Source organism: Chrysochloris asiatica, unplaced genomic scaffold (assembly GCF_000296735.1).
Source record: "Chrysochloris asiatica unplaced genomic scaffold, ChrAsi1.0 scaffold00203, whole genome shotgun sequence".
Taxonomy (NCBI): Eukaryota; Metazoa; Chordata; class Mammalia; order Afrosoricida; family Chrysochloridae; genus Chrysochloris; species Chrysochloris asiatica.
The window spans coordinates 4715334-4740026 of record NW_006408721.1 but is presented as its reverse complement, the minus strand read 5'-3'; the positions used below and the strand labels follow the sequence as shown (position 1 = coordinate 4740026).

The window sequence follows — 24693 nt, the reverse complement described above, 5'->3', positions numbered from 1 at the left end:
TTTGAGTAAGTCACTCAAAGTTATACAGCTTACTAGTTAAAAGGTTAGGATTTAATCCCTTGTCGATTGAATATCTAATTCCATGTTTAGTCCATGAAACGCTGCCTTTAATAAAACTCCTTCTTGCTAGCATTTTTATGTTGGTCATTACAACCCTGCAGAACTGAAGCCCACAGGATTCACTTTCTTTTCCATGAGCTATAGTGAAGAGGCCCTATTTTATTTCTACTTTGGTTTTAGAGGCAACTATGTTGATCATGAGAAAAATAAGATGGAAGTCAAGGGCCGAGAATGGAAGCGCCATGAATTCCACTATGACAACATTATTTGGGCCCTGCTGACCCTCTTCACTGTCTCCACAGGGGAAGGATGGCCTCAGTGAGTGATGGCTTTGAGTTGGTATGCTTGTCTGTGAATTGGGGGGCAAGATCACGTGCTTTCGTTGAGAAGTTGAATCCAACTGAACAAGCCTAACCCTTTGTTATTATGCCGGGGAAAGTAAGTGTTTAGGTATGGGTGACCCAAGGCAGAAGAGAGGACGAATGAACGTCATTAAGGTGAAAATCGGGAGGGAGAAGGCAACGTAAGGAAAATATTTGAAACTCTTCATGTTCTAGGCAGTCATTGAAGTGTTGAGTAGAGGCAACCATCTGACTCCTAGAGGATAAATGAGTTTCAACAGCTCTCTGCCCCTTAGGAGAGCAAGAGGAGGTGAGTCTCTGGGAGCTATTTTAAAAGTTTTGTCCTCCAGGCTGGCCCTGAACCTGAGGGCCTCAGAACTGGGGCTTAAGGATGATCTGACAGAACCCAAAGCTACTTCCTCTGATCATACCTTTTATGAATTAGACAGCTAAATGCAGTTTCCTTTGCTGCCCAGAGCGGAAGGCTAGTTTTCAAAGACTTAGCAATTAGACACCACTTCTGGTGGGCAGTATACTTGAAATGGTGACAACATGCGAAATGGTAATTCAGGGGCCCTTTGTATGCCCAACCTGAACTATAAAATAATGTCATTTCATTCTTTAGGAACTGTGGATTTATGATGGAACAGGGGCTAGAAAAAACAGAGCCTTCACTAACTTAATTTTTAACTCTCAAAATTAATGGGAAGATATGCAAAGTCAAGCCAGTCAGATTTTTTTTTTTTTTTTTTTTTTATGTACAATAAAACCTGAGAAAGCCAGAACCTGTTGAGGGTGGAAACCTATCAAAGGAAGAGAACACCAACTTTTCCACAAACAGAGAATGATAGAAAAGCAGGGAGACTGCACGCTGTCCACAATGGAAAACTTGCGAGACCAGAAAGGCAGTTCCATGGAGTTTCAGTTCCCACAGGTCTCACTGTATTAGGAGGCATGAGTCTAAGTGAAGCCTGGGTCAGAGCCACTGCCAAGACTGACCTCCACCATCTATGCCTCCTCCTTCTGTCCCCACAGAGTTTTGCAGCATTCTGTAGATGTGACAGAGGAAGACCGAGGCCCAAGTCGCAGCAACCGCATGGAGATGTCCATCTTTTATGTGGTCTACTTTGTGGTCTTCCCTTTCTTCTTTGTCAATATCTTTGTGGCTCTCATCATCATCACCTTCCAGGAACAAGGGGACAAGATGATGGAGGAGTGCAGCCTGGAAAAGAATGAGGTAACAACAGGTGCTCTGGGTTTGTAGAATACCATCCCCCACTCCCAGAGAGGAGGTGTGAACCAGCAACATTAAGGAGAAAGACTGAATTTTCTTGACTTTTTAAAGAAATAGAGACAGAAGATGAAAAAAAAAAAAAATCAATTATTAAGTCATATATAGAACACCTGCTCTGTAGAAGGCCCAGGTGTAAGATGTAGAAAGCTGAACGGTACATAAGGTGTTTTAAAACACAGTTCCTACTTTTTATGCAGCCTATGGTTTAGAAAGGGGGTAAAAGATACATACCAAGATTATAACATTAAGACATCTGCGTACTTGACTGTGTCCCTTGATAATATCTGTTTGCTTTAATGTCAAGAGATACGTCTTATCACAGCTTTCTAGTGACACATAGTTCTGGCACACTATTGGATATTGGTGTACCAGTAGTTTGGGGTTTTTTGTTGTTGTTGTTGTTGTTTGGTTAGTTGTTTTTTTTTTAGGCAATGGGATAATTTTTGTTTTGTTTTGTTTTTTGTTTTTTAACCAAACTGAACTAGAAATTGAAATGGTGTGCCATTGAGTTGATTGAGTTGACTCCAACTAATAGCAACACTCTATGACTTGGTAGAATTACTCTATTTCTAGGGTTTTCTAAGCTGTAATCCTTCCAAGGAGCAGATTGTCAGTTCTTTCCTCCTGCGGAACCAGTGGTGGGTTTGAACTACTACTTTCTGTTAGCAACCACATACTTAACTATTGTGCCACCAGGGGTCCTTTAGAAAGTGTTGTTGTTGGTAGGCGTCATCGAGTCAGTTCCAACTCATAGCAACTCTGTGTACAACAGAACGAAACTTGGTCCTGCACCATCCTCAAAACTGATGTATGTTTGAGCCCATAGAAATTGTTAGGGATCGTAAAATAAACAAAGATAAAGTGCTATACATTTTCATTTCTGACTGAGGATATCAGGTAAGGCTCCCTGCCTAAACATCTTAGCCACATGCTATGTCAAAGGAAATTATTAATAACTGCTAAGTCCTTCCCTAACGTGACAAATTCCTCCTCCCCAGTTCCATGCATTCATTTAACATGTGTCCTGTAAGTTTGCACAGATAATCTCTGTTGCCATTTTTATTTCTGCATGTCCAAGCCCTACCCTCTTTTTCATGCCCTGCCCCCTTGTGAATGATTTTGAGCATGTGAGCTTGGACTAATACCCCTGCCTTTCCTGCAGAGGGCATGCATCGACTTTGCCATCAGTGCCAAACCTCTCACCCGCTACATGCCGCAGAACAGGCACACCTTCCAGTACCGGGTCTGGCACTTTGTAGTATCTCCATCCTTCGAGTACACTATCATGGCCATGATCGCCCTGAACACTGTTGTGCTGATGATGAAGGTGAGTTGGTGGTGACTGGGAGGTGTTGGGGCAGACTGCCCCTCTGTACCTGGCCCCTTCACAGTGCCATCGGGTATGTCTCTTAGGACACTGGGAAAACACTCTAACTTACCAGTCCCCATCTCCTTGCCTAGTTGTCTATTGTGGAATCGCGTTTAGATCTTACCTTTTTCAACAGTCTAGCCTCCGGGTCCATTGGTCACAATGCAGTGAAACAGATAGTAGCAGTGCAGTAGCTTCCAAGACCCCAAGTAATAATATGGATAATGATTTGATTCCAAAGAAATGTTAGAATGTTTTGAGCACAATTCCACCTAATGCTATTAAACAAAACAAATTGCCATTGAGTTAATTTCCAACTCATGGTGACTCTGTGTGCGTCAGAGTAGAGCTGCATTTCAGAAGGCTTACAATGGCTAATTTGTTGGAAGCAGATTGTCTGGCTTTTCTTTGCAGGTGTCTCTGAGTGGGTTTGAACCACCAACCTGTCAATTAGCAGTCAAGCACTTAACCAATTACATCACTCCGAGATTTCTATATACTATCTAAATCCATTTCCATCAAGTTGATTCCAACTTATAAAGACCCCATAGGTCATAGTAGAACTGCCCCATATAGTTGCTTAGGCTGTCAATTTTAACAAAAGCAGACTGTCACATATTTTATCCACAGAGCTGCTGGTGGGTTTGAATCTCCAGCCTATAAGTTAGCAGCCAACCACTTAACCATGGTGCCACCAGGGCTCCTAGATGCTATTAAGTAATAAAGTATCTAGCTCTAGAAAATATTTCTATTCTGCCTACTTCCACTGCTCTAGGGAAGCTGATGTTTTATAGTAAATAGTCTGGGTAGGATATGGGGTGATATTTTCCTTTGTTGCATTTTCTGTGGTTTGATACTTAGGGTATGTAGGACTTCCCTCCAGCACCTCCTCCATCCCTCTTCCCTCACCACTTAGCAGCGTGTCCTGATGGCCAGCCTAATGACATGTGTTACTTCTCTCACCTTCAGACTCTGATTCTCTTTTTCCCTTTTTCCTCTTCTTGGCAGTACTACTCTGCTCCCTGTACGTATGAACTGGCTCTCAAGTACCTAAACATCGCCTTCACCATGGTGTTTTCCCTGGAATGTGTCTTAAAGATCATCGCTTTTGGCTTCTTGGTATGTCACCAAATCATATTTCCTCATTAGACCTGTGGTCCCTGTGTTTGGGGTGCATTCCCATCCTTTTTTAGAAAGAAGGTGGTTACTGTTATTTCAGGAATGGTTCACACACCTGCCCACCTCATTGTGGGCTTGTTTTGACTGCCCAATAAACTGCTGTAGAGACAGGATGATGTATGAGGGTGTTAGAATCTAGGGCAAAGGAATCTGCAACCCCAGCTCCATTCCTCGTCTAGCTATCAGCCTGGGTCCTCTCACGTTCTGTCAGTGACCAGGGAGTGAATGTCTGGATTTTACTCAGACTGTAATTAATGTGTATTTAAAGAGGAAAACAAGAGTTTCACTAATAAACCTGAGTACTCTGTTTCTAGTAAGAAATGGACATGTTTTATAACTCATACTTGTGGTGCAGTGGGGTTGCTTTTGCAGTCATGTTGATTTTCCCTTCATTGTGACCCCATGTGGCTAAGTAGAACAACTATATAGGTGTTGTTTTAGGTTATAGTCTCTATGAGGAATGCTGGTGGAACTATGGGTTAGGCTTTGGGCTACTAACCGCAAAATTGGCGTTATGATCACCACTCCTCAGGGGAAAGATGTGGTAGTCTGCTCCTGTAAAGACTTGTAGTCTCAGAAATCCTATATGTGGTCACTATGAGTTGGAACGTACTCGATGGCAGTGGGTCTGGTCTGTGGTCATTTTTATGAGAGCAGATCTCCAGGTCTTTCTCTTGTAAAGCCCCAGGTGGGTTCGAATGGCCAACCTTTCCGTCAGCACTTAATTGTTGTCCCTCCAAAGCTTCTTAACCTCAAACTTAGCAAATAATAATTTTGCCTGCTATTCTCCTCCCTTTATGTGATAAGAAATTTCTGCTTTGACTATAAATGTTGATTACGTTTACAAAGGTTAATGATCATGAATGTATGCATGTGCTAGCCTGAGTGCGTGTGTGATGGCTTTCTGGAATTAGATTTGGGGAGGGTAGAAAAATGAATTTTTCTGGCATGAGCCTTCCTTTTACTTCTTGTCAGCTACTAATTATAATTGTTTGGCAAACTCTTGAATCTGCTCTCTAGAGTGTTAAGAAAACGTAACCCTTCGCTTCAGTGTCCTATAAACAAAATAATTCCCCTGCCAGCCCCCACTTGCTTCATCATCACAGTGTGATCAGTGGGATGCAGATAAACCCACTTGACAACTGTTTCGCACTTACTGAGAGCGTGAGCTACACTTTCAAATTATATGTGTAGATGGCTTTCCCTGCAAGAAGGAAAAACTTGGCTTATTATCTAAATAAGTGTTTGTCTGGTAGCAGCTTTAACAGAGACTCTGGGCTGGGCTGGATATTTGTGAGTGTTGATTGTTGGGGTTACTGCTGTTCTCTAAAGGGGTCTTTTAAACATCATTCATTTGATCTTTGGGGTGGAGAGTTGAAGGAAACCCATTGCAGGTAACTGCATTGTTATTTACTTGACCCCCTTTTGAGTGTTGAGTCTTGAGAAAATAAAAAAAGGAAACATAAACTACCACCAACAAAGATGCCTTTGTAATCCAGTCTAGCCCTAAGCAGAATGAACTGAAAGAGAGGGCAAAGCCAGCACCATATCAGGCAAAGTGTTTCCATGATTACTTGTATGTGGTATTGACACTGTGGGTGACTTGAGTCCCCAATTATGTGTCTAATTATGGTGGATGCTGAGTACATACTTATTGGCTTAACTAGACGATTTGGTCCCGAGCCTGTCTCCTTCTAACCCTCACCCCCATATTTTCATTCAAGATCTAGAGGCATTTTCACACTCTAAAAGGCACTGTTAGTCTCAAGTAAGTCATTGTTACGTTGCTCTAGGTTTTCAGAATGCCCCAATACATAACATTTTTTTTATCAGATCTTCTCAATGGGTCTATGAAATTGGCAAGACAGCATCATTGTCATTACTATTGTTACTATTTTTATTTTTAAGGAGCCCTGGTGATACAGTGGTTCAAGCACTCAGCTGCTAAGTAAAAGGTCGGTGGTTCAAACCCACCAGACTCTCTGCTGGACAAAGACTTGTCAGTCTGCTTCCAAAAAGATTTACAGCCTTGTAAATGGGATGGGACAGTTCTACTCTGTCGAATTGACTCAGAAGCAGTGGGTTTTTGCTTAGTATTGTTATTTTAAATGAGGAAACTGAAACTTAGAAAATAATTACCACATTTTAAAAATTACACAATAAAAGACAGTAAAATTGAAAGCAGAGTGGGATTAAAGAGGGTTGATAGAAGTAAAAGAGAAATGATTAGCATACATTAGTTGCCTGTGTTTTATTGGTTGCTTTACATGTTATTCATTTCATCTTCATAACAACTCTATTAAACGCTGAGTGGCTGGCTGGCTGTGTGCCATCAAATTGGTTCCATCTCATAGCGATCCTGTCTAGGGTTTCTGAGGCTGTAAATCTTTATGGGAGCAGAAAGTCTTGTCTTTCTTCCATGGAGCACCTGTTGGACTCAAACTGCTGACCTTGCACTTAGCAACTCAGCATATAACCCCCTATGCCACCAGGACCCCTCCTAGTAGATAGGCATTACTGTTTTATTTTATGCATGCTCTGGGTCTCAGAAAGGTTGAATAATTGGCCCCAGGTTAATAAAAGGCAGGACCAGGATTCAGACCCAGCTGCATCTGTTCTATAAACTACACTAGGCTATCATATGCCACACCCTACTGTAAAACATCCTCACCTGAACTCCAGGGTGCCAGGCCTCTAGGATCCAGTCTTGTGTTCTATTACATGAACTCATCCTAGAATTAGTATGTTCATCCCAGGTTAGGCAATCGGAGAGAACCTCCTGAGAATTGAGAAACAGACCAGCTTGGCTACACCACAAATGGAGGAGGTACTCGGATGGAAAGTGAGTGTATGAGGCTGTTGGTCATATGTAGTTTTGGAATCAGACAGAGCCCTCTGAGCTTTAGCTGTCTCAGACATAGAATGAGGATAACACAGCTAGTAGGGTTGCGGTATGTTTCCCATTAGATAATGTGCATAAGGAGTCCAAGTCTGCATCGATACTGGACTGCTATTATGTTAAATGTAACTTCTCCCTCCCTCCACCCTCCCTCTGCTACTTTTCTCTCTATATCACATTTCTCCCCACTCTTCCTGCCAGTTCTACCACCTAATGCTTTAGGAATATAGTGTATTTATCAATCACTACCTATCTACGGAGTCCTGGTGTGGCGCTGTGGGTTAATGCACTGAACTGCAAGTCGGTTTGAACCACGAGGTTGGAGAATCAAACTCACTGCCCCTCCTTGGGAACTCCATATAGGGTTGTTGTGGGTCAGAACCAACTTGATGGCACTTAGCAACAACAACCTATCTATAGGAGTCCCGGTGTGGCATTGTAGGATAAGCACTGGACTGCTTATCTTGTAGTGTTGACAGTCAAATTCCCCAGTTCTTTTTCAGAAACCCTAATACAGGGTCGTTATAAGTTGGAACCGACTCGATTGCACTTAACAAAACAACAAACTATCTCTAGACTCCGTGATAGGATTAAGTTAGTCAAGAGCACACCCAGGGCCTGGCTTCTGTCTAACATGTACTGTTGTTGTTATGTGCCATGGAGTCGGTTCTGACCCAAAGCAACCCTGCACAGGGTTTCCGAGGCTGCAAATCTTTATGGGAGCAGAAAGCCTCATCTTTCTCCCACAGAACAGTTGGTAGTTTCAAACTGCCGACCTTGAGGTTAGCAGCCCGATTCGTAATCACTATGCTACCAGAGCTCTTTAACATGCAATGTAGGAATTCAGTAATGCTCGTTTCCCTCCTGTAAAGTCATTGCAAGGCTAATCTCTTAGGAGAAGTACTGCTCTAAGCACAAGCAGGTGATTTTTTTGTAGATACGAATGTCCTGTTTCCTTTAAGAAATAATAGTTCAAGGTGGTGCTGTAGAATCAGCACTGAACTGTGAGCCACAAGATCAGCAGTTCAAACCCACCAGCTGCTCCTTGGAAACCCTATACAGGGTCACTATGAGTCATAACTGACTAGATGGCACAACAGCATCAAGAGAGGATGGGAACCTAGCTCTCTCTCTCTTGTTAAGCAGAGTATAATCAGCTTGGTGGAGTTTTCAAGTCCTTTATTTCACCTCCATTCCCTTTCATTTTATCCCTGTGTCCTCATGGTTTATTTCATTTGACCTCCTCTCAAGGTGTAACAGAACAAGGTGTAGACAGGAGGAAAACAAAGTTGATTCTTCCTAGTGCCAATCAGTTGGTTTGAAAAGACTCAATTCTTGGCACAACTGTGCCTTTTAGCTTTTTATGATGTCTGTGACTTTTTGTTGATGGTGGAAAGTCATTTCTATAGGATCACATGATGTAGTAGTTACTACAACAGGTGTAGAAAATGTCTAAGCGATACTGTAAATCATTTTACTGTCTTCACAGTGACAGTGATGATCTCTCCTTCGTGGACTTTATAAATGCTCTTGGCCAAAAATCTCTTTTCTTACCTATGAGCTTTTTAGTGACATATTTTTAAAACACAGTCTTCAAATAGTAATGGACCTACTTTCCAAATGAGAAATTACTAAAATTAGTAAAGGAGAAATAGCATGTCTGCTTAGAAGTAGGAAGCTGAAGTCAAAGTGTACGTAATAAAAGATGCCTATTCTCCTTTTCTTTCTGGTTTTGTTTGTTTGTTTTTGTTTTTTTTTTTTTTTTTTTTTTTTTTTTTTTTTTGCTTTCTTTTATTTTCTTTGGGTTTCCATGGCTGGATTCACTTGGCAGAACTATTTCCGAGATACCTGGAATATCTTTGACTTCATCACCGTGATTGGCAGTATTACAGAAATTATCCTGACAGACAGCAAGGTGACTGGCTAATGGGACCTTTCTCTATAAACTGGGCCCGGAAGTAGCATTTTAGGAATCCTCTGCATATTTTGCCCACTTTTACTCCATCAAGCTAATAGGTACCCCTCTGAGTGCTGAGAGTTCACCTCCACACTCTTGAGCATTAGCCCGAGAATGCAAACATTGGAGTGGAGCTGAATTGCATTGAAGAATTTGTTTCATTTGCATAACTCAAAAAAACAGACATCTAATGGAGTAAGTGGAATAGAGTGCGTACCAGATTCTGCTAGATGCAAGGGGCCTTTAAAAAAGTTCAGGGTAAAATGAAATTAAAAGAGCAGAATTTTCCCCTGAACTTTTGGAAGCCCCCTTATACTTTGGAAGATACGTGAGAATCTTTTGCTCTCCAAGTTCTTAAAACTGAATTATTTTCTTAAATATAGTCAGCCCAAAGAAAATTCATCGTAATTCCTTGTGAATACTGGCGGGCTCTCATGTGCTAGAGGGATTACTAGGTTGGTTCCTTTGGACATCTCGGTGCATAGGTAGGACCGCTGGTAGAAGAACTGGGAGGCTGGGTTGGTACAGGGTGCACAGGAGTTATTTCCCTTGGTCCCTCTCTATGGGAATAGAGGGCATTCTGGGAGGGCTTTGAGAGATTGGCTTCACTGATAGAGATAGATGGAAATTGTGTCCAGTGTTATGATCTGAAGCAGGGATATGTATACAAATGCTAGTGCTTAAAGATTTTTCTAAATGATTATAATGTCACTATGTTTCCTTGTGGTCCACCAGCTGGTGAATACCAGTGGCTTCAATATGAGCTTCCTGAAACTCTTCCGAGCCGCTCGCCTCATAAAGCTTCTACGGCAGGGCTACACCATACGTATCTTACTGTGGACCTTTGTGCAGTCCTTTAAGGTAAGAAGTACCAGATTCTCTATGAGGGTTAATTGGCCCATCAAAGCAGACAGCACAGCCAAGTAACATGTGTTGGCATGTCATTTGGCATCATTGCTTAAGACCCTTGTCTTCTGGGAAGTGAAAGTCAATAGAATAGGTGTTTGTCAGAGCATTAGCTAAATACAGGATACAAGTCCCTGGGTAGTGCAAATGATTTATGCACTCGACTGCTAATTGAGAGGTTAGAGGTTTGAGTCTGAAAGACCAGTTATTGAAAACCCTATGGAGTACAGTTCTACTCTGACACACTCAAAGGGTTGCCATGAGTCAGAGTAAACTCAACGACAACTGTTTTGGCTTTTGGTTCATTGTTGCAGCCTTGATAGCAACTAACAACAGCATAGCACAATTCTGCAAGACAGTGATCAGCTTATGTCTGCCGGGTATAATTTTATTCTAGAAAAATGCCTTGACTTCGTAACTCAGGTATCCTCTCTATCCTCTTAGGCAGCGAATATGTTTTATGATGGCATATCCCCTGTATAACAAATTGCCTTGAGTACTCTCTTCCGTGGAAAGAGCCTGTCACCTGTGGTCAGATGTCCTCGGCATTTCAGAGACCTTGTCACTGGTTTTATTTCATTTAACAGTTTTCCAAAGACTCCTTGAGTTGGGTCTCATAGATGATTTCTGCTTATCCCACCCATATGTCTTTATCAGTGTCGATTTCCTGAGCCACCAAATGTATGACATGCTAGTGCTCACCCCAAGAGTCTGCAAACAAGTAGGGTTGACTGGCAAGCTTAATGGACTTCTTTTGAACATGCTCACAGAATTGCATAGAGATGTATGCATACTGAATATAAGATAAGATCATTATAAGATAAAATAAACACGAAGCTCACTTTAGAAGAAATTGTCTAAGCATATTTTAAGTATCTTCAGAGTCCACCAAATATTCTTGTTTAAGGAGGTCGAAATGCTGTTCAAATGACGACTATTTTGCTTTCTTACCAAAAGAGAGTTTTTCAGTGAATGCATTTTGAAAATCAGTTTGAACAAATTAAGTGCTTCAAAGAGAAAAAATTGTGAGTTCACTAAGTGGCTTTCTTTATTTCAATTATTTGCATATTCTAATTAGAAATGAATAAAGACAAGTGAGTGGATTTGTGGTTTCTTGTCATTGGAAAGGAAGTTCACCCACATCATCATTACTTTATTACTCCTTCATCAAGGGCCAGGAAGTTGTGACTGTGAATCTAATTTTAAGGAAGTTAGGGCTCCTAGGGGTTCCCTTGACACTTCTCTCATGTCCAGAGAAATTGCTGTCATGACTCCCACAAAGGCCTCCATGAAAACGAATTGTCCAAAGATAGCCTACAGAGGAAAAATCTGAAATCTTAGCAAGATTTTACCATGTGATCTCAGGGAAATTTGGATTTAAATGCTCTTAAAAATCCTCACAGCTAGACAATAAGTAACATCATGATAAATGGAGAAAAGATTGAAGTTGCCAAGACTTCATTTTGCTTGAATCCACAATCAGCGCTCATAGAAGCGGCAGTCAAGGAATCAAACTACATATTGCATTAGGCAAATCTGCTGCAAAACACCTCTTTAAAGTGTTAAAGAGCAAAGATACCATTTTGTGGACTAAAGTACATCTGACCCAAGCTATGCTATTTTTAGTCACTTCATATGCATGTGAAAGTTGGACAATAATTAAGGAAGACCACAGAAGAATCAATGCATTTAAATTATAGTGTTGGCAAAGAATATTGAAAGTACCATGGACTTACAGAAGAACAAACAAATCTGTCTTGGAAGAAGTGCAATCACAATGCTTCTTAGAAGCAAGGATGACAAGACTTCATCCCTTGTACTTTGGACAAGTTGCCAGAAGGGACCAGTCCCTGAAGAAGGACGGTATGCTTAGCAAAGTAGAGGGCCTGTGAAAAATAACAAGACCTCTGCAAAAAATGACACCAAGCATCCCTCCCACAGTCCTCTCTACTCAACTGGCCTCAATATTTCATTGCAGTGACTACAAAGAAATCAGACAGCATACTCACAGTTATGAGATGTATTAGGAAAGTTAACAGGTTCAAAGTCAGGACCAGAAAGTGCACTGACACAGTTCTTACAGTTAGGATAGCCTTTCCTCAGTTGTGTCCACGGGCAGGCCTCTCTCTGCCCATGTAATGTCACAAAGCTCTCTTAAGGCTGCTGATAAATGCCCACAGAAAACACCACTCCATCATAAACCTCAGCTTGAAGGCACTTGGCTCTAACTCCATGGGTCAGCAAACCTAGCTCCCCCAGTTAAGATCCAAGAGGCACCTCACTCTGCAAGCAAGCCTTCTACCCAAAGTCACTCATTCTTACGTTCTCCATTGACTGGGAAGTCCACTGCTCAGTCTCCTGCTCTGGCTTTTGATCCTGCTGCTGCTGCTCATCTGCTAGTCCTCCAGTGTCTCACCTGTCTGTCCTTCTATTGAGAAGGCTCAGTGTGCAGGGAATCTCATGGTCCAAAGGACATGTTCTACTCCTGGTTTTTCTTCTTTGATGATATTGAGAATCTTCTTCTTGCTTCAAAAATGACTCATTTTATACCCATATAAGAGTTCTAACTTTTTATGATCACAGTTAATGCTGCTAATAATCATTCACAACTGAATCGTATCATCCTACTAGTATCTACTCCCACTTTCTTTTATCCACACCCTTCAGGAAAAGAGTCATTTGGTGGGAGTTATAAAGACTAAGACTAGAAGAAACATATTCAACAATTCACTACACCACAACCCTCAGTGAGATGGATTGACACAGTGGCAGAATCAATGGGCTCAAACATATCAACAATTGTGAGGTTGGTGCAGGAGGGACAGTGTTTCATTGGCCAGTCTGTCGTTCTTCCGTGCATAGGGTAGCTATGAATCAGCATCTAATGTAACAACATTCAATAAGCTATTGTTGTTCGTGAGTCTCATAAGAAATATGTGTCAGCCTGTAATTTTGTCATGACCATCAGTTCTCTGTGAAAGGAATACTATTGAGGACTAAGAAAAGGATGTGAGCAACTGATAGACAAATAGAACTCAGAAGACAGGTGATTCTGCCGCTGAAGTGACACTATTATAGACAGGTATTCTCGTTTTCAGGACAGTTGTGGTACACAGTGCAAAAGTTATCTTCTAAAAGTTTACTTAGCAAAGACTGCCCCTGCAAATGCGAAGGAGAGAGTCACATGATCTAATGAGCATTGTGATTGTTCTGAGCTTCACCTGCTTTCCCACCACTGAGCCCTACATAGAAGTTCTTGCCTCTCCTCCTTTTTTTGTGTTAGAATTTATAACATGACAGGAAAGGAGAACAGAATGAATCTTTGATCGTCTCTCCAAACTGGGGGTAGATGCTGATGGACTAGAGACTGAAGGCAATGGAATGAAGAGGTTAGAATAAGAAAAGAAAATGAATAGTGAAAGATAATAGCACGCCAGATGGCAAGAAGCCCTTCCTCCCTACGCACACCTTTCAGCAGACGGAGTATTCACATCACCTCTCGAAGTGCAGCTGGTCCTCTTTACAGATCTTGGGCATCAGTAATTCTCTGCCAACCTTCAGCTGTGTTATGATTTTATCCTTTATTCAAGTTGTAAATATATTCCTAGGACTCTTCACTTAGCTAGCTCTGTTAATAAGCTCTGCCCAGGTCTTGCAGGTAGAATTCTCACCTTCCACGTAGGGGGTCCAGGTTTGATTCCCAGCCAGTGCCTCTCATGCACAGCCACCACCTGTCTGTCAGTGGAAATTCGGAAATTCGTATGTTGCTCTGAAGGTTGGTGGGAGAACCAGCTCTCCACTGAATTGCTGATGCCCGCGATCTATAAAGAGGACCAGCTGCACTTCGAGAAGTGATGTGAATACTCCCTCTGCTGAAAGGTATGCGTAGGGAGGAAGGGCTTCTTGCCATCTGGAGTACTGTTACCTTCCACTATTCACTTTCTTCTCTTATTCTATCTTCTCCACTCCATTTCTCCAGTCCCTAGTTCATCAACTCCTACCCCCAGTTTGGAGAGAGGATCAGAGTCCTGGTGTGGTGCTGTAGGATAAGCACTGAATTGCTAGTCAAAAGGCTGTGGTTCAAACTCATCAGCTGTTCTTTGGAAACCCTACACAGGATAACTGCAAGTCAGAACCAATTCAGTGTCACCTAACAACACCTGTGATGCTATGATGGAGTTCCAGTGTGGCGCTGTAGGATAACCACTAGACTGCTAATCACAAGGTCATCAGATCAAACACACCAGCCACTCCTCAGAAATCCTGGACAGGGTTTCTCAGTGGCACTTAACAATAGCAACAATGGTGCTGAACAGGTTCCAGCCCACAGTGCACTAGGAAGAAGAGTTGGTGATCTACTGCCGAAAATCTTGTTGATCTGAATGGTCTGCAACTCTTCACGGTGATGATGTAGGACTGAGCAATGTTTTGTTCACTGTGGACATGGTGATCATGGGTGAGGGACTGGCTCAAAGGCTGCTTACACCACCATCCACGACAGAGGGTGGAGACTCATAGTCATATTATTTGCCACAGAGCTCACAGGATGGTAAAGAAGCCTGACTGCCATGTCAGCACATGCCCCATATCCAAAATGTCCCACTTACCAACGGTGGTTCTCTACCTTACAACTCCTTTACAGGCATCCTCCAACCTCATAACAGCATAACAATTATCCTGAAGTGGCAGTGAGCTTGCACAGTGTGAAATTTGGTACCATGTGGAGTCATGGAAGTTTATAGTAGCTAATAATGGAGTCCTGGTATGGTGCTGTGGGTTAATGCACCAGACTGCAAAGCCATTTGAACTGCAAGGTCAGCAGTTCAAGCTCACCAATCACTCCTCAGAAACCCTATACAGCGTTTCTATGGGTCGGAACCGACTCAACGGCACTTAACAACAACAATAATGAAGCAGCCTTTGGGGAATTTTGCATAATACATAATGGAACATCAGGAAGCTTATGAATTGGACAATGGTGTTGCCTTAAAGTCTCAGAGGATGAAGGAATCTTTCAGGAACCAACAAACAAATGATTTCACTTGACTTCCAAATTCTCTGTCATGGACTTCGCATTGAATGTGGGAGTGTGAAGGGGTAATAGAGGGATTTGAAATCCAAATCTAGAGGCTTGCTATGCAACTTGGGATGAATCCCAAGCCCAGGAAGTGTTCCTAGTACTCCTTGGATGTATGGGCCACATTCTAGGTGAGTGGAGGATCCTGAGGAAATTATAAACCAATCCATGGCCAACAGCTTCTATGTCATTGCACATGGACATCAGCACAAGCATTGCACCCCAAACTGAGTACCCCTAGTTCGGTGTAAGTCAATGTTGGGGGACAAGAGTCTTTATGCTGCCAGAGACTGCAGGCTGTGAGCCTTGAGGCTGCCTAACTTTGAATTAATGGTAATCTTTCTGCTTTCCTTCCAGGCCCTCCCCTACGTCTGTCTTTTGATTGCCATGCTTTTCTTCATTTATGCCATAATTGGGATGCAGGTAAGATGGTGCATCAGGGGCTTATTAGGGGGAGGGAAATGAGATAGAACCCTAAGCAGACAAGCTAGAATGTCCAGAACCTCTTCTCACTTAAGGACCATTTTCCCTAGCACCTTGTTGCATGTAACCTTTCACTGGTACCCCATTCAGGTTGCCCAGCTCACCAGGGTGTTCTGATACAAAGGCTTCATCTGGTTTATCAGATAATGGTGCTGAAAGGTGATCCTTTGTTTTTAGCCATAGGGAGTCCCTCTGAGTCTAAAAAAGAGGGAGAGTCTCGGGGTGACTCATTTTTCAGGATCTCTGTACTTGGATTAGGCCTAAAAGATCAGATGGTTGTTCTCTTGTACACAGTGACACCAAATGCATTTAAGTTAGGTCTTGAATGGCTGAGATGTATGCCCTAAGAGCCACCACTGTGAACAATTCATGGACTTCCTGGCAATCTGTTCATTTCGAGCTCGTTCCTCTCTTAAAGGAATATGTGGCTTTCTGGATGGTTCTTTGAGTTACCACATCCTTTCCAGTTTCAGAACTTGAGCCACAATCAGGTAGCTAGAGGCCTGCTATGCAGAAAAGTTCACACACACACACAATCTTTTAAAGGATACTTTGGTTAGGGATGGGTAAACTCCTACTGGAAGCAACCAGCAACAATCCCCCTCCCCCTCCATAAACCTATCTGGCTGGATGCACAATTGTTCTGCTTGTCTTAGGGAGGCCAAGCCCCTCAGACTTAGAGATGTCGTGACAAAGCCCCAGCAGAGAACTTGAGCCAATTTGCAGGCTCCTGCGGTCAAGCCATCTGGCTGCCTTTGGACGGAGGACCATCTTCTCCATGACGTCTCCATCTGGGGTGGCTGTGTGTCTCTTCAGGCATGCTGTACTGACGGCCCTTCTCAGACTATCTCTGATACATCTCTTGGTTTTGCTCTTCTCTTTGGTCTACACTTTTCAGTTTCTCTTCCTTTAACTTCCTTTTTTCTCCAAAAATGCAATAGGCTTTCAAGTGTCAACAAGCTTGAGACTTGCTGGAGATGAAAGGAATGCTTCACTGAGGATATTTAAGTAGGAATTTTGGAATTGACTCCATGGCAGTGAATTCTTAGTTTGGATTAATGACAGTGTCAGAGGCATTAGAGACCGAATTCTCGCTGACGTTTAAGGTTGGCATGATGACCTTTCTGAAGTCCTTTCTAACTCCCAAACATTTGAATCTAGAAATAAAATGCTCTTGAACAGACAAATGCAAAGTTGATTCAGTTGTTTTTGTCCATGCTTGAAGTAGTTCTTAAATTTTCTCTTCAAGCAAAATAAAATAGAAGATCATCTTTAATTCTGGCCTGCTACTACTATCACATAAGGAGCTCTGGTAGTGTAGTGATTACAAATCGGGCTGCAAGCCACAAGGTCAGCAGTTCGAAACTACCAGTGGTTCTGCGGTAGAAAGATGAGGCGGTCTACTCCCATCAAGATTTACAGCCTTGGAAACCCTGTATAGAGTCGCTATGAGTCGGAACCAACTCCACGGCATATATCAACAACACTACTATCACATATGCTGTTGATGATAATGCTAATTACCATTACTTGAATTCCTTGGTATTTGTTGTTGTTACTGTTAAATGACATTAAGTCAGTTCCAACTCGTAGCGATCCTGTATAGGGTTTCCAAGGAGCAGCTGGTGTTTTTGAACTGCTGACCTTGTGGTTCAAAGACCAGTGTTTATCCTACAGCACCACACCAGGAATCCTAAGTGTTTGTTGTTGTTGTTGCTAAGTGATGTCATTGGTTCAGACCCCTAGCGATCCTGTATAGAATTTCCTAAGAGTGGCTGGTGGGCTTGAACCACCAGCCTTGCAGTTCAAACCGACTTTGCAGTCCATTGCATTAACCCACAGCACCAGACAATGTGTGTGCTCTTTTCTCTATCCTCCTTTCTCTTTTCTATTCTTCCTCTTTTCCCTTCTCTTCCCTTCAGCTGTTGCTGTTACTTCTCTACCTTCTTATTTTGCACCTCCTGTCTCCTCCCCCTTCTCCTCTCCTTCTTTATCTTCTCATTCTTCTCCTCCCTCTCCCTGTTTCTCTCTTTCTCTCCCTCATTTTTGTTTCCCTCGCCCCTTTCCTTTCTCCCTCTCATCCCCTGTATACCAAAGGCATAGGGATAATGTATTAAGGAGTTATGTGAAAATGGTCATAGATGGGTTTCATAGTTTCCATTGAGACTGATTGTGGTTAAGTGACTTAAACCTGCTGAAAGTCTCAGATAGTGAGTGAGAAGCTGGGATTTACATCCAGTTCTGCTGCTCCACAGCTAATGTTCTTAACTCTGTACTATGGCTCTTCCCACCAAACAACCAACCAAATCATGGAAGTCTGTATTTGACCTTTTAGTGGTAGGTGGGAGCTGTTTAGTTCTGAAATTGTGATCTTCACAATCACTGTAATGCTTGGAAGTTTATGCCCTTTAGACTTCTTTCCAAAAAACGAGAGCAGCATCTCCATTCCATGCAGACATGAATAGCATCCTATGTGTCTTGTCTTTAGCTGGCCTCTTCCTACAGAAACAAGCAACGTACACAAGGCAGGCACCTGAACTTGTTTCCAGAGAGATTATATCTACTGTTGTTGTTGTTGTTGTTATTAAGTGACGTCGAGTCAGTTCCAACTCATAGTGATCCTGTACAGGGTTTCTGAGGAGCAGCTCGTGGTTTGAACTGCCAGCCTCATGGTTCACATTCCAGTGCTGATCCTACAGCACCACACCAGGGGTCTAGTTGGTGTAGTATAGTCAAGGGGAAAAAATGTAATTCATACAATAAAAAGATAAAGGCAGGTAACAAGTTTTGTAAAAATATACATGGCAACATACTATATCTATGAGAAGAATCTTTGTTCTGAACTTTCAAAGGTTTCTTGGAAGAAGGGAGCTTTACAGATTAATCTGAAAATGCAAAGGAGTAATTTGTTGAGTGTAGAAAAGAGCCCTGGGGCTGTAGGTAGTTAAGGAGGTGAAGTTTTCAGCTTCAGCTCTGACCAACTGTGAGATCTTACCTCTGTGGGCCTTCATCACTTCCCAGTGTAGTACAGGGCGTGGCCGTCTAGCTGCACAGAATCTGCCCAATTCTGAAGTTCTGAAGTAATGCCAAGTGAAGCTGATTTAAGCTTCTACTTTCAGTAAGCTTTCTTATGGGTCGCAGTATCCCTTTTTCTCTTCCATACCCTTTGATGTAGGAAATTTTGGTTAGTGGCAAGAACCAAATGAACACTTAAAAAAAATAATCATGATAAAAATTTAAAGGTCACCTTCACAGTAAATAAACATTTACATCTTGGTGATTATTGTAGAAAGATTCAAAATATCTATGATACTTTTGATTATTGGATGTACAATTTATGCAAAGTCAACATGTGCTTTCCAACTAGTTGATGATTCAATGGAATGCTTAAGAAAATCAAAATGAGGACAGCAGTGGTATCACATGTGCCATAGGGAGAAAAGACACTGTGTGTATGTGATGTTGTTGTTAAGTGCCGTCAAGTTGGTTCCAGCTCATAGTGACCCTGTTTAAACCACCAACCTTGCGATTCTAAGCATCCTTGTGGTCCAGTGCATTATCCTTCAGCACTACACCAGGACTCTATGTATAAGATAGATTTATTGATACTACTATGTTGTGTATTTGAAAGTCCTCTCCCTTCTTATTTTCTCTCTTTTTAAAAACTTTATACTGTGAATCGAGTGAGGGTTTACAAAGCAAGAACATCCATCTTACCTTCTGCAGCAGATCATACACTTCATTTCATCTCCGTGATTGTAACCCCATCTGTGTAACAACAATCATTTCACTTCCTCTTTGTGGTTCTTTTTTCCGTTTCATCCTCCTTCTCAATGCTTAGGTAAATATTGCCCTTTTGGTCTTCAATGCTTGCCTTTCCATGGTGAGCATATCTTACTAGCGTTGTTGTCCACTCTATATACCTATCTATTACTTGATTGAGAATTGGGCCATGAAGGTGAGTTCAGTTCCAGCAGTGAAGGATGGCAGAGGACCATAGTCTCTGGTTTCTCTGGTCTCTTGATGACCAGTAAGTCCTTTCTTTTTCATAATTTTCATTTTGTTCCAAATTTTCTCCCATTCACAGCAGTTGGTTGTTGTTATGTGTGTGGACTCAGTTCCAACTCATAGCAACCCTGTCAGCAGTTGGTAGTGGCATCCAAACACCATCTAGTTCTTCTTATTTCAAACTATCTATTTCTGATCTCAGAGTCATGGAGACTGATGTTCACATATCCCATTAGTCCACTGAATTAATTGATTCTAAGAATCTTCTTTTCTCATCACTCTTGTCTCCTCCATGCATGAAGAGACTCTTCTTTCCTTTCTTCCCTGCCACTGTCTAGCCTGCCACCTCCATTCCCCCTGAGAGACAAGTAGTATTTGGGTTTTGAAAAACAGCATTGAGAACAAATTCCCAAAGCAGGTGTCAGTGGGAGTTATTTGAGCAAAATAGCTGGGGGCAGAGATTGTTCCTCAATTGCACATTCTAAAAAACTGTTAGGGAGAAAATATGTCCCATTTAGCATACATTAGATGAACGGAAGCATGTTAAATGTAGGCTGAAAATTGTTTCACATGGCTGGAAAAGTGATACAGAAAGTCTTCAGTTGTTTGTATACCTTTGACTCTGAGAGGAGTGCCTGATGTTCAGTGTGGTTGGGGAAGAGAGTGGATGTCAAAGATGACCTTAGCTCCAGACAGCACTGCATCCAGGAGTTCATCAGTGTTCATTGCCTGTGGATAAAAATCGCTAGTGGTCCCTTTTTTTATTTCCCATGAATTTGCACTGTGACCACAGATTAAGACCAGCAGTGACCAGTGTAGAGCAGTACGTTTTAGCTATGGCCAACTCTTTCTGAAGTTTTTTTGCTTTTTCCTATTCAAAGTCTCCAGTTATCCTGACTTTTTCTATGCTGTTGGTCTGCACTTTTAATTTCTGCATTAAGAGTCGCTTTGGAATGCTGGTTTCCTTTCTGGGTGGTGGATGGGAATTGTGTCTGTTGGATGATGTTTGTATGTGTGAATGTATGTATTTTTGTTCTGATGGACTCTAGGTTATAGGCATCTTGAAGTTCTGGGATTTGACTATCTGAATAGAAACATATTCAAGGAAGATAGAGATAACCCTTTCTGACTTAAGCTGTTTTTAAATCCCAGGGTAACATCTGCCCAAGCAGTAAGTCATAACTTCTGCAAATACATATATCCCCATCACTACCAGACAGGCAGAAGGGGTGACTCCTTCTCTGCATTCCTGTTATGGGATAATGCGTTTAACAAATGGCTTGAGGACCATGATGAGTACCATGTTGACAGATACCATGGAAATACAGAGCCAAGTGTGGGAGTATGGGCTGGATGACTTCATGAGGTCTTACCTTCCATAGCTCTTGCTAATGTTAGTCTCCTTGACTGTTCAGGATCACTGGAGAATGTAGTTACTGTTGAGTATCAGTCCTACAGGACAGTGCCCACCAATCTTTCTGATTTGAGTAGTCTACATCATGGTGAGGTCCTCAGGAAGAACCATGCATGTGGAATTGTCAAGTGCTGAGCTCAATAATTCTAATTGCTTTTTGATTTTTTTTTTCACCGCAAGGTATTTGGAAACATAAAATTAGATGAGGAGAGTCACATCAATCGGCACAACAACTTCCGGAGTTTCTTTGGGTCCCTCATGCTGCTCTTCAGGTATTTGAGTGCGTAATTGTTGCAGCCAGGGCTTTACCCTTGGAGGGAACTCAGTGGATCTGCCTTTTCCTCCCATTTCCCTTTGTCTCTTGATTGTGCTTCCTCTACTTTTGTTAGTATGTGCTGTAGGACGGGGAGAGGAAGAGAGACAATGACTTTGTAAAACCACCAAAGAACCCATAGAAAAGTTAGAGCAACTTCTTTGTCTCAGTAGTTAATTTTCAAGTTGCAAGTTCAGCATGATCTCCGGGACCTTGGAAGAGGCAGAAAGAGAATGCTTTTACCCCAATTTCCATTTACGGGCTAAAAACTTGGATGGCCAGATTTATGCATGGTCTTAGAAAGTCTTGCCACAATCTTCACCACTATTATCAAAGACCCTTTAAAAGAAGGAGAAGTAGTGAGCAAGATAGCAGAACTCAAGAGGAACCTCATTGGTGCTTTTCATTCCTCAGTGGAAAGTGCTAGACAGAGACTCACTGAGTGAAAAGGGTACTTGTTGGGCCCTGGGCTAGAGGAAAGGATGGGTAAACTGAGGAGAGGTCTAACCAAAATATCTTTTGGGTTTAGGAGTGCCACCGGTGAGGCCTGGCAGGAGATTATGCTGTCATGTCTAGGGGAGAAAGGATGTGAGCCAGACACCACAGCAACATCTGGGCAGAATGAGAATGAACGCTGTGGCACTGATTTGGCCTATGTGTACTTCGTCTCCTTCATCTTCTTCTGCTCCTTCTTGGTAAGCAACATTATGCCTTGATTTGAGATGTGGCCCATCCCATCCCACCTCAAACTATCTGTTAAGTACACAAATGTTTCTTCAGAGAACGTTTGTGTCTATGTCTGTCTCTCTCTTACATACACACACACCAACCCATATTAAGAAACAGGCCTTCAAGAGAACTCTTGGACACCAAAATGGGTTTGTGGCTTTAAGTGACTGAGAAAACTCTTGTAGCCTCTAGGGATTGTTATGAGAGGGACGGATGAGTGGGATATGACTCAGTGAACAGAACACTGGACTTACTGTCAGATCTGCTGTAACCCAGGAAAAATCCTTTCTCCCCTACACCCTCAGTTTATAAGTAGGGATAAGAATTTCTTACCTTTCTTATGGAGGCTTTTGAACTGTTTCCAAAAAAATACCTTGAAAATTTAAGGTGATAACATTGATAAGAGTAGAATGTTGACAATAATGCAGTATAGTAGATGTGTTTCTCTCTTGATTTGTAATCTCACTATATTTTTGACAATTGGCCAGCTTGATAGATGTGATAGTTATGATTGATTTGGGTACCCATAAATATTGAGTAATATCTTTGGAGCACACCCACTTCGGAAAAAAGGAGAAGTCCTAGGTGCCTTGTTAATTCTTTTTTGGAAGAAAGCATGAGTCAGCACATCAGCATGCAGAAATTGCTACCTGCACAATGAGAGCAGCAGTGATAAAGCAGAATAAATGGATGAGATACTACCAGATCAATGAAAGGGTCAGTCTCATGCTTCTGCCTCCCTGACATCCATCAGCTTGGCTTCCATGCTAATGCTGCTGGCTTTACAAACAGCAGATGACTCCAACAGTGACGCCACTGAGAAGTGGTCCGTTTCATAGCCAGACATCAAAACGTTAATTTGTGGTCTCTTGTTTAAAGCGTTTCTTACTTTAAAATTAAAGGCAGACCCCAAAGGGGACTATTAAGTGTAGCTGGCAGTTTAATAGATCACAGAGTATACTAACTGAGACTTGGGTAACTTGCCTTGTGATCTTGGTTTTGTTGTTGTTTTAACCTTGGCTGAGACACTTTCCATTTTGCAGCTTCTGAAAAATGGGGGGGACATGACTTGACAATAAGTACATGAGTTTATGCATGGTGGGCATGTGCTGTTATATACTTTATTCTCATGTGCGTGAAAGGTTTTTCAGTAAGTAATACAAAACAGTATACTGTTTAAAAATAAGTGCATGTAATGTATAATACAAATACCTGAAAGAATTTAGAAGAATGATATTCATTAGAGTTTTAAATTTATCCATTCATGTATTCAGTTTGTTTTTTGGTTTGGGGACAATTTATTGGTTTGGGGACAATTTGCACAGCAAATTAGCTTTCCATTCAATAATTCATACACAGTTGTTTTGTGATATTGCTTTCTACCCTTGCATCATGTCTGTATTCTTCGCATTTCTTTTCTTGGTTCTCTGTTTCCATTCATCTGGTTCCCCTGAGCCTTCCTGCCTTCTCATCTTTGCTATATTTGTTGTTGTCAGGTGCCATCAAGTCAGAACCAACTCATAGTGACCCCATGCACAGCAGAAAGAAACAATGTCCGATCCTGGGCCAACCTCACTACCGCTGCCACACTTGACACCATCAATGATGCCACCTGGCCGATCCATCTCGTTGGGGGTCTTCCTCTTTTTCTCTGACCCTCCATCTTACCCAGCATGACATTCTTCTCCAGTGACTGTTCCCTATTGACAATATGTCCAAAGTATGAGAGACGAAGTTTAGCCATCTTGGCCTCCAAGGAGCACTCTGGCTGCACTTCTTCCAAAACAGATCTATTGGTTCTTTTGGCAGTCCATGGCACTTTGAGTATTCTCCTCCAACACCACAATTCAAAGGCATCAATTCTTCTATGATCTTCCTTATTCACTGTCCAGCTTTTGCATCCATATGAGGTTATTGAAAATACCATGGCTTGGGTCAGGCGAACCTTGGTCCTCAAGGTGACATCTTTTCTCTTCAACACTTAAAAAAGTTCCTGTGCAGCAGATTTGCCTAATGTAATACATCATTTGATCTCTTGACTTCTGCTTCCGCGAGTGTTGATAGTTGATCCAAAAAGAATGAAGTCCTTGACAACTTCAATATTTTCTCCATTTAAAAAAATGTTGTTTATTGGTCCAGTGGTGAGGATTCTTGTTTTCTTGACATTGAGATGTAATCCATACTGAAGGCTGTGTTCTTTGATCTTCATCAGTAAATGTTTCAAGTCCTCTTCACTTTCAGTAAGCAAGGTTATATCATCTGCATATTGCAGGTTGCTAATGAGTCTTCCTCCAATTCTGATGCCACGTTTTTCTTCATAGAACACAGCTTCTCATATTATTTGCTCAGCGTACAGGTTGAATAAGTATGGTGAAAGAATACAACCTGTCGCACACCTTTCCCAATTTTAAAACATTCAGCATTCCTATGCTCTGTTTGAACAACTGCTTCTTGGTCCAGGTGCAGATTTCTCAGAAGTACAATTAAGTGTTCTGGAATACTCATACTTCACAATGTTGTCCATAGCTTGTCATGATCCACACAATTGAAAGCCTTAGTGTAGTCAATAAAGCATAGGTAAACATCTTTCTGATAGTCTCTGCTTTCAGCCAAGATCCATCGGATATCAGCAATGATATCTCTCGTTCCACGGCCTCTTCTGAA

At 41.9% G+C, this 24693-nt stretch overlaps 1 protein-coding gene across 4 annotated transcripts in view; it reads left to right on the top strand.

Annotated features, from left to right (window-relative positions):
• CACNA1E (calcium channel, voltage-dependent, R type, alpha 1E subunit) overlaps nt 1–24693 on the top strand; it is a 456151-nt gene that overhangs the window by 385882 nt on the left and 45576 nt on the right. For all 4 annotated transcript variants that reach the window (XM_006872551.1, XM_006872554.1, XM_006872553.1 and 1 more), the window contains 9 exons: nt 241–378; nt 1437–1638; nt 2858–3022; nt 4073–4183; nt 8974–9057; nt 9835–9960; nt 15440–15505; nt 21168–21259; nt 21830–21995. In XM_006872551.1, the coding sequence (XP_006872613.1) occupies nt 241–378; nt 1437–1638; nt 2858–3022; nt 4073–4183; nt 8974–9057; nt 9835–9960; nt 15440–15505; nt 21168–21259; nt 21830–21995 (1150 nt within the window). The remainder of the gene's footprint in view (nt 1–240; nt 379–1436; nt 1639–2857; nt 3023–4072; nt 4184–8973; nt 9058–9834; nt 9961–15439; nt 15506–21167; nt 21260–21829; nt 21996–24693) is intronic.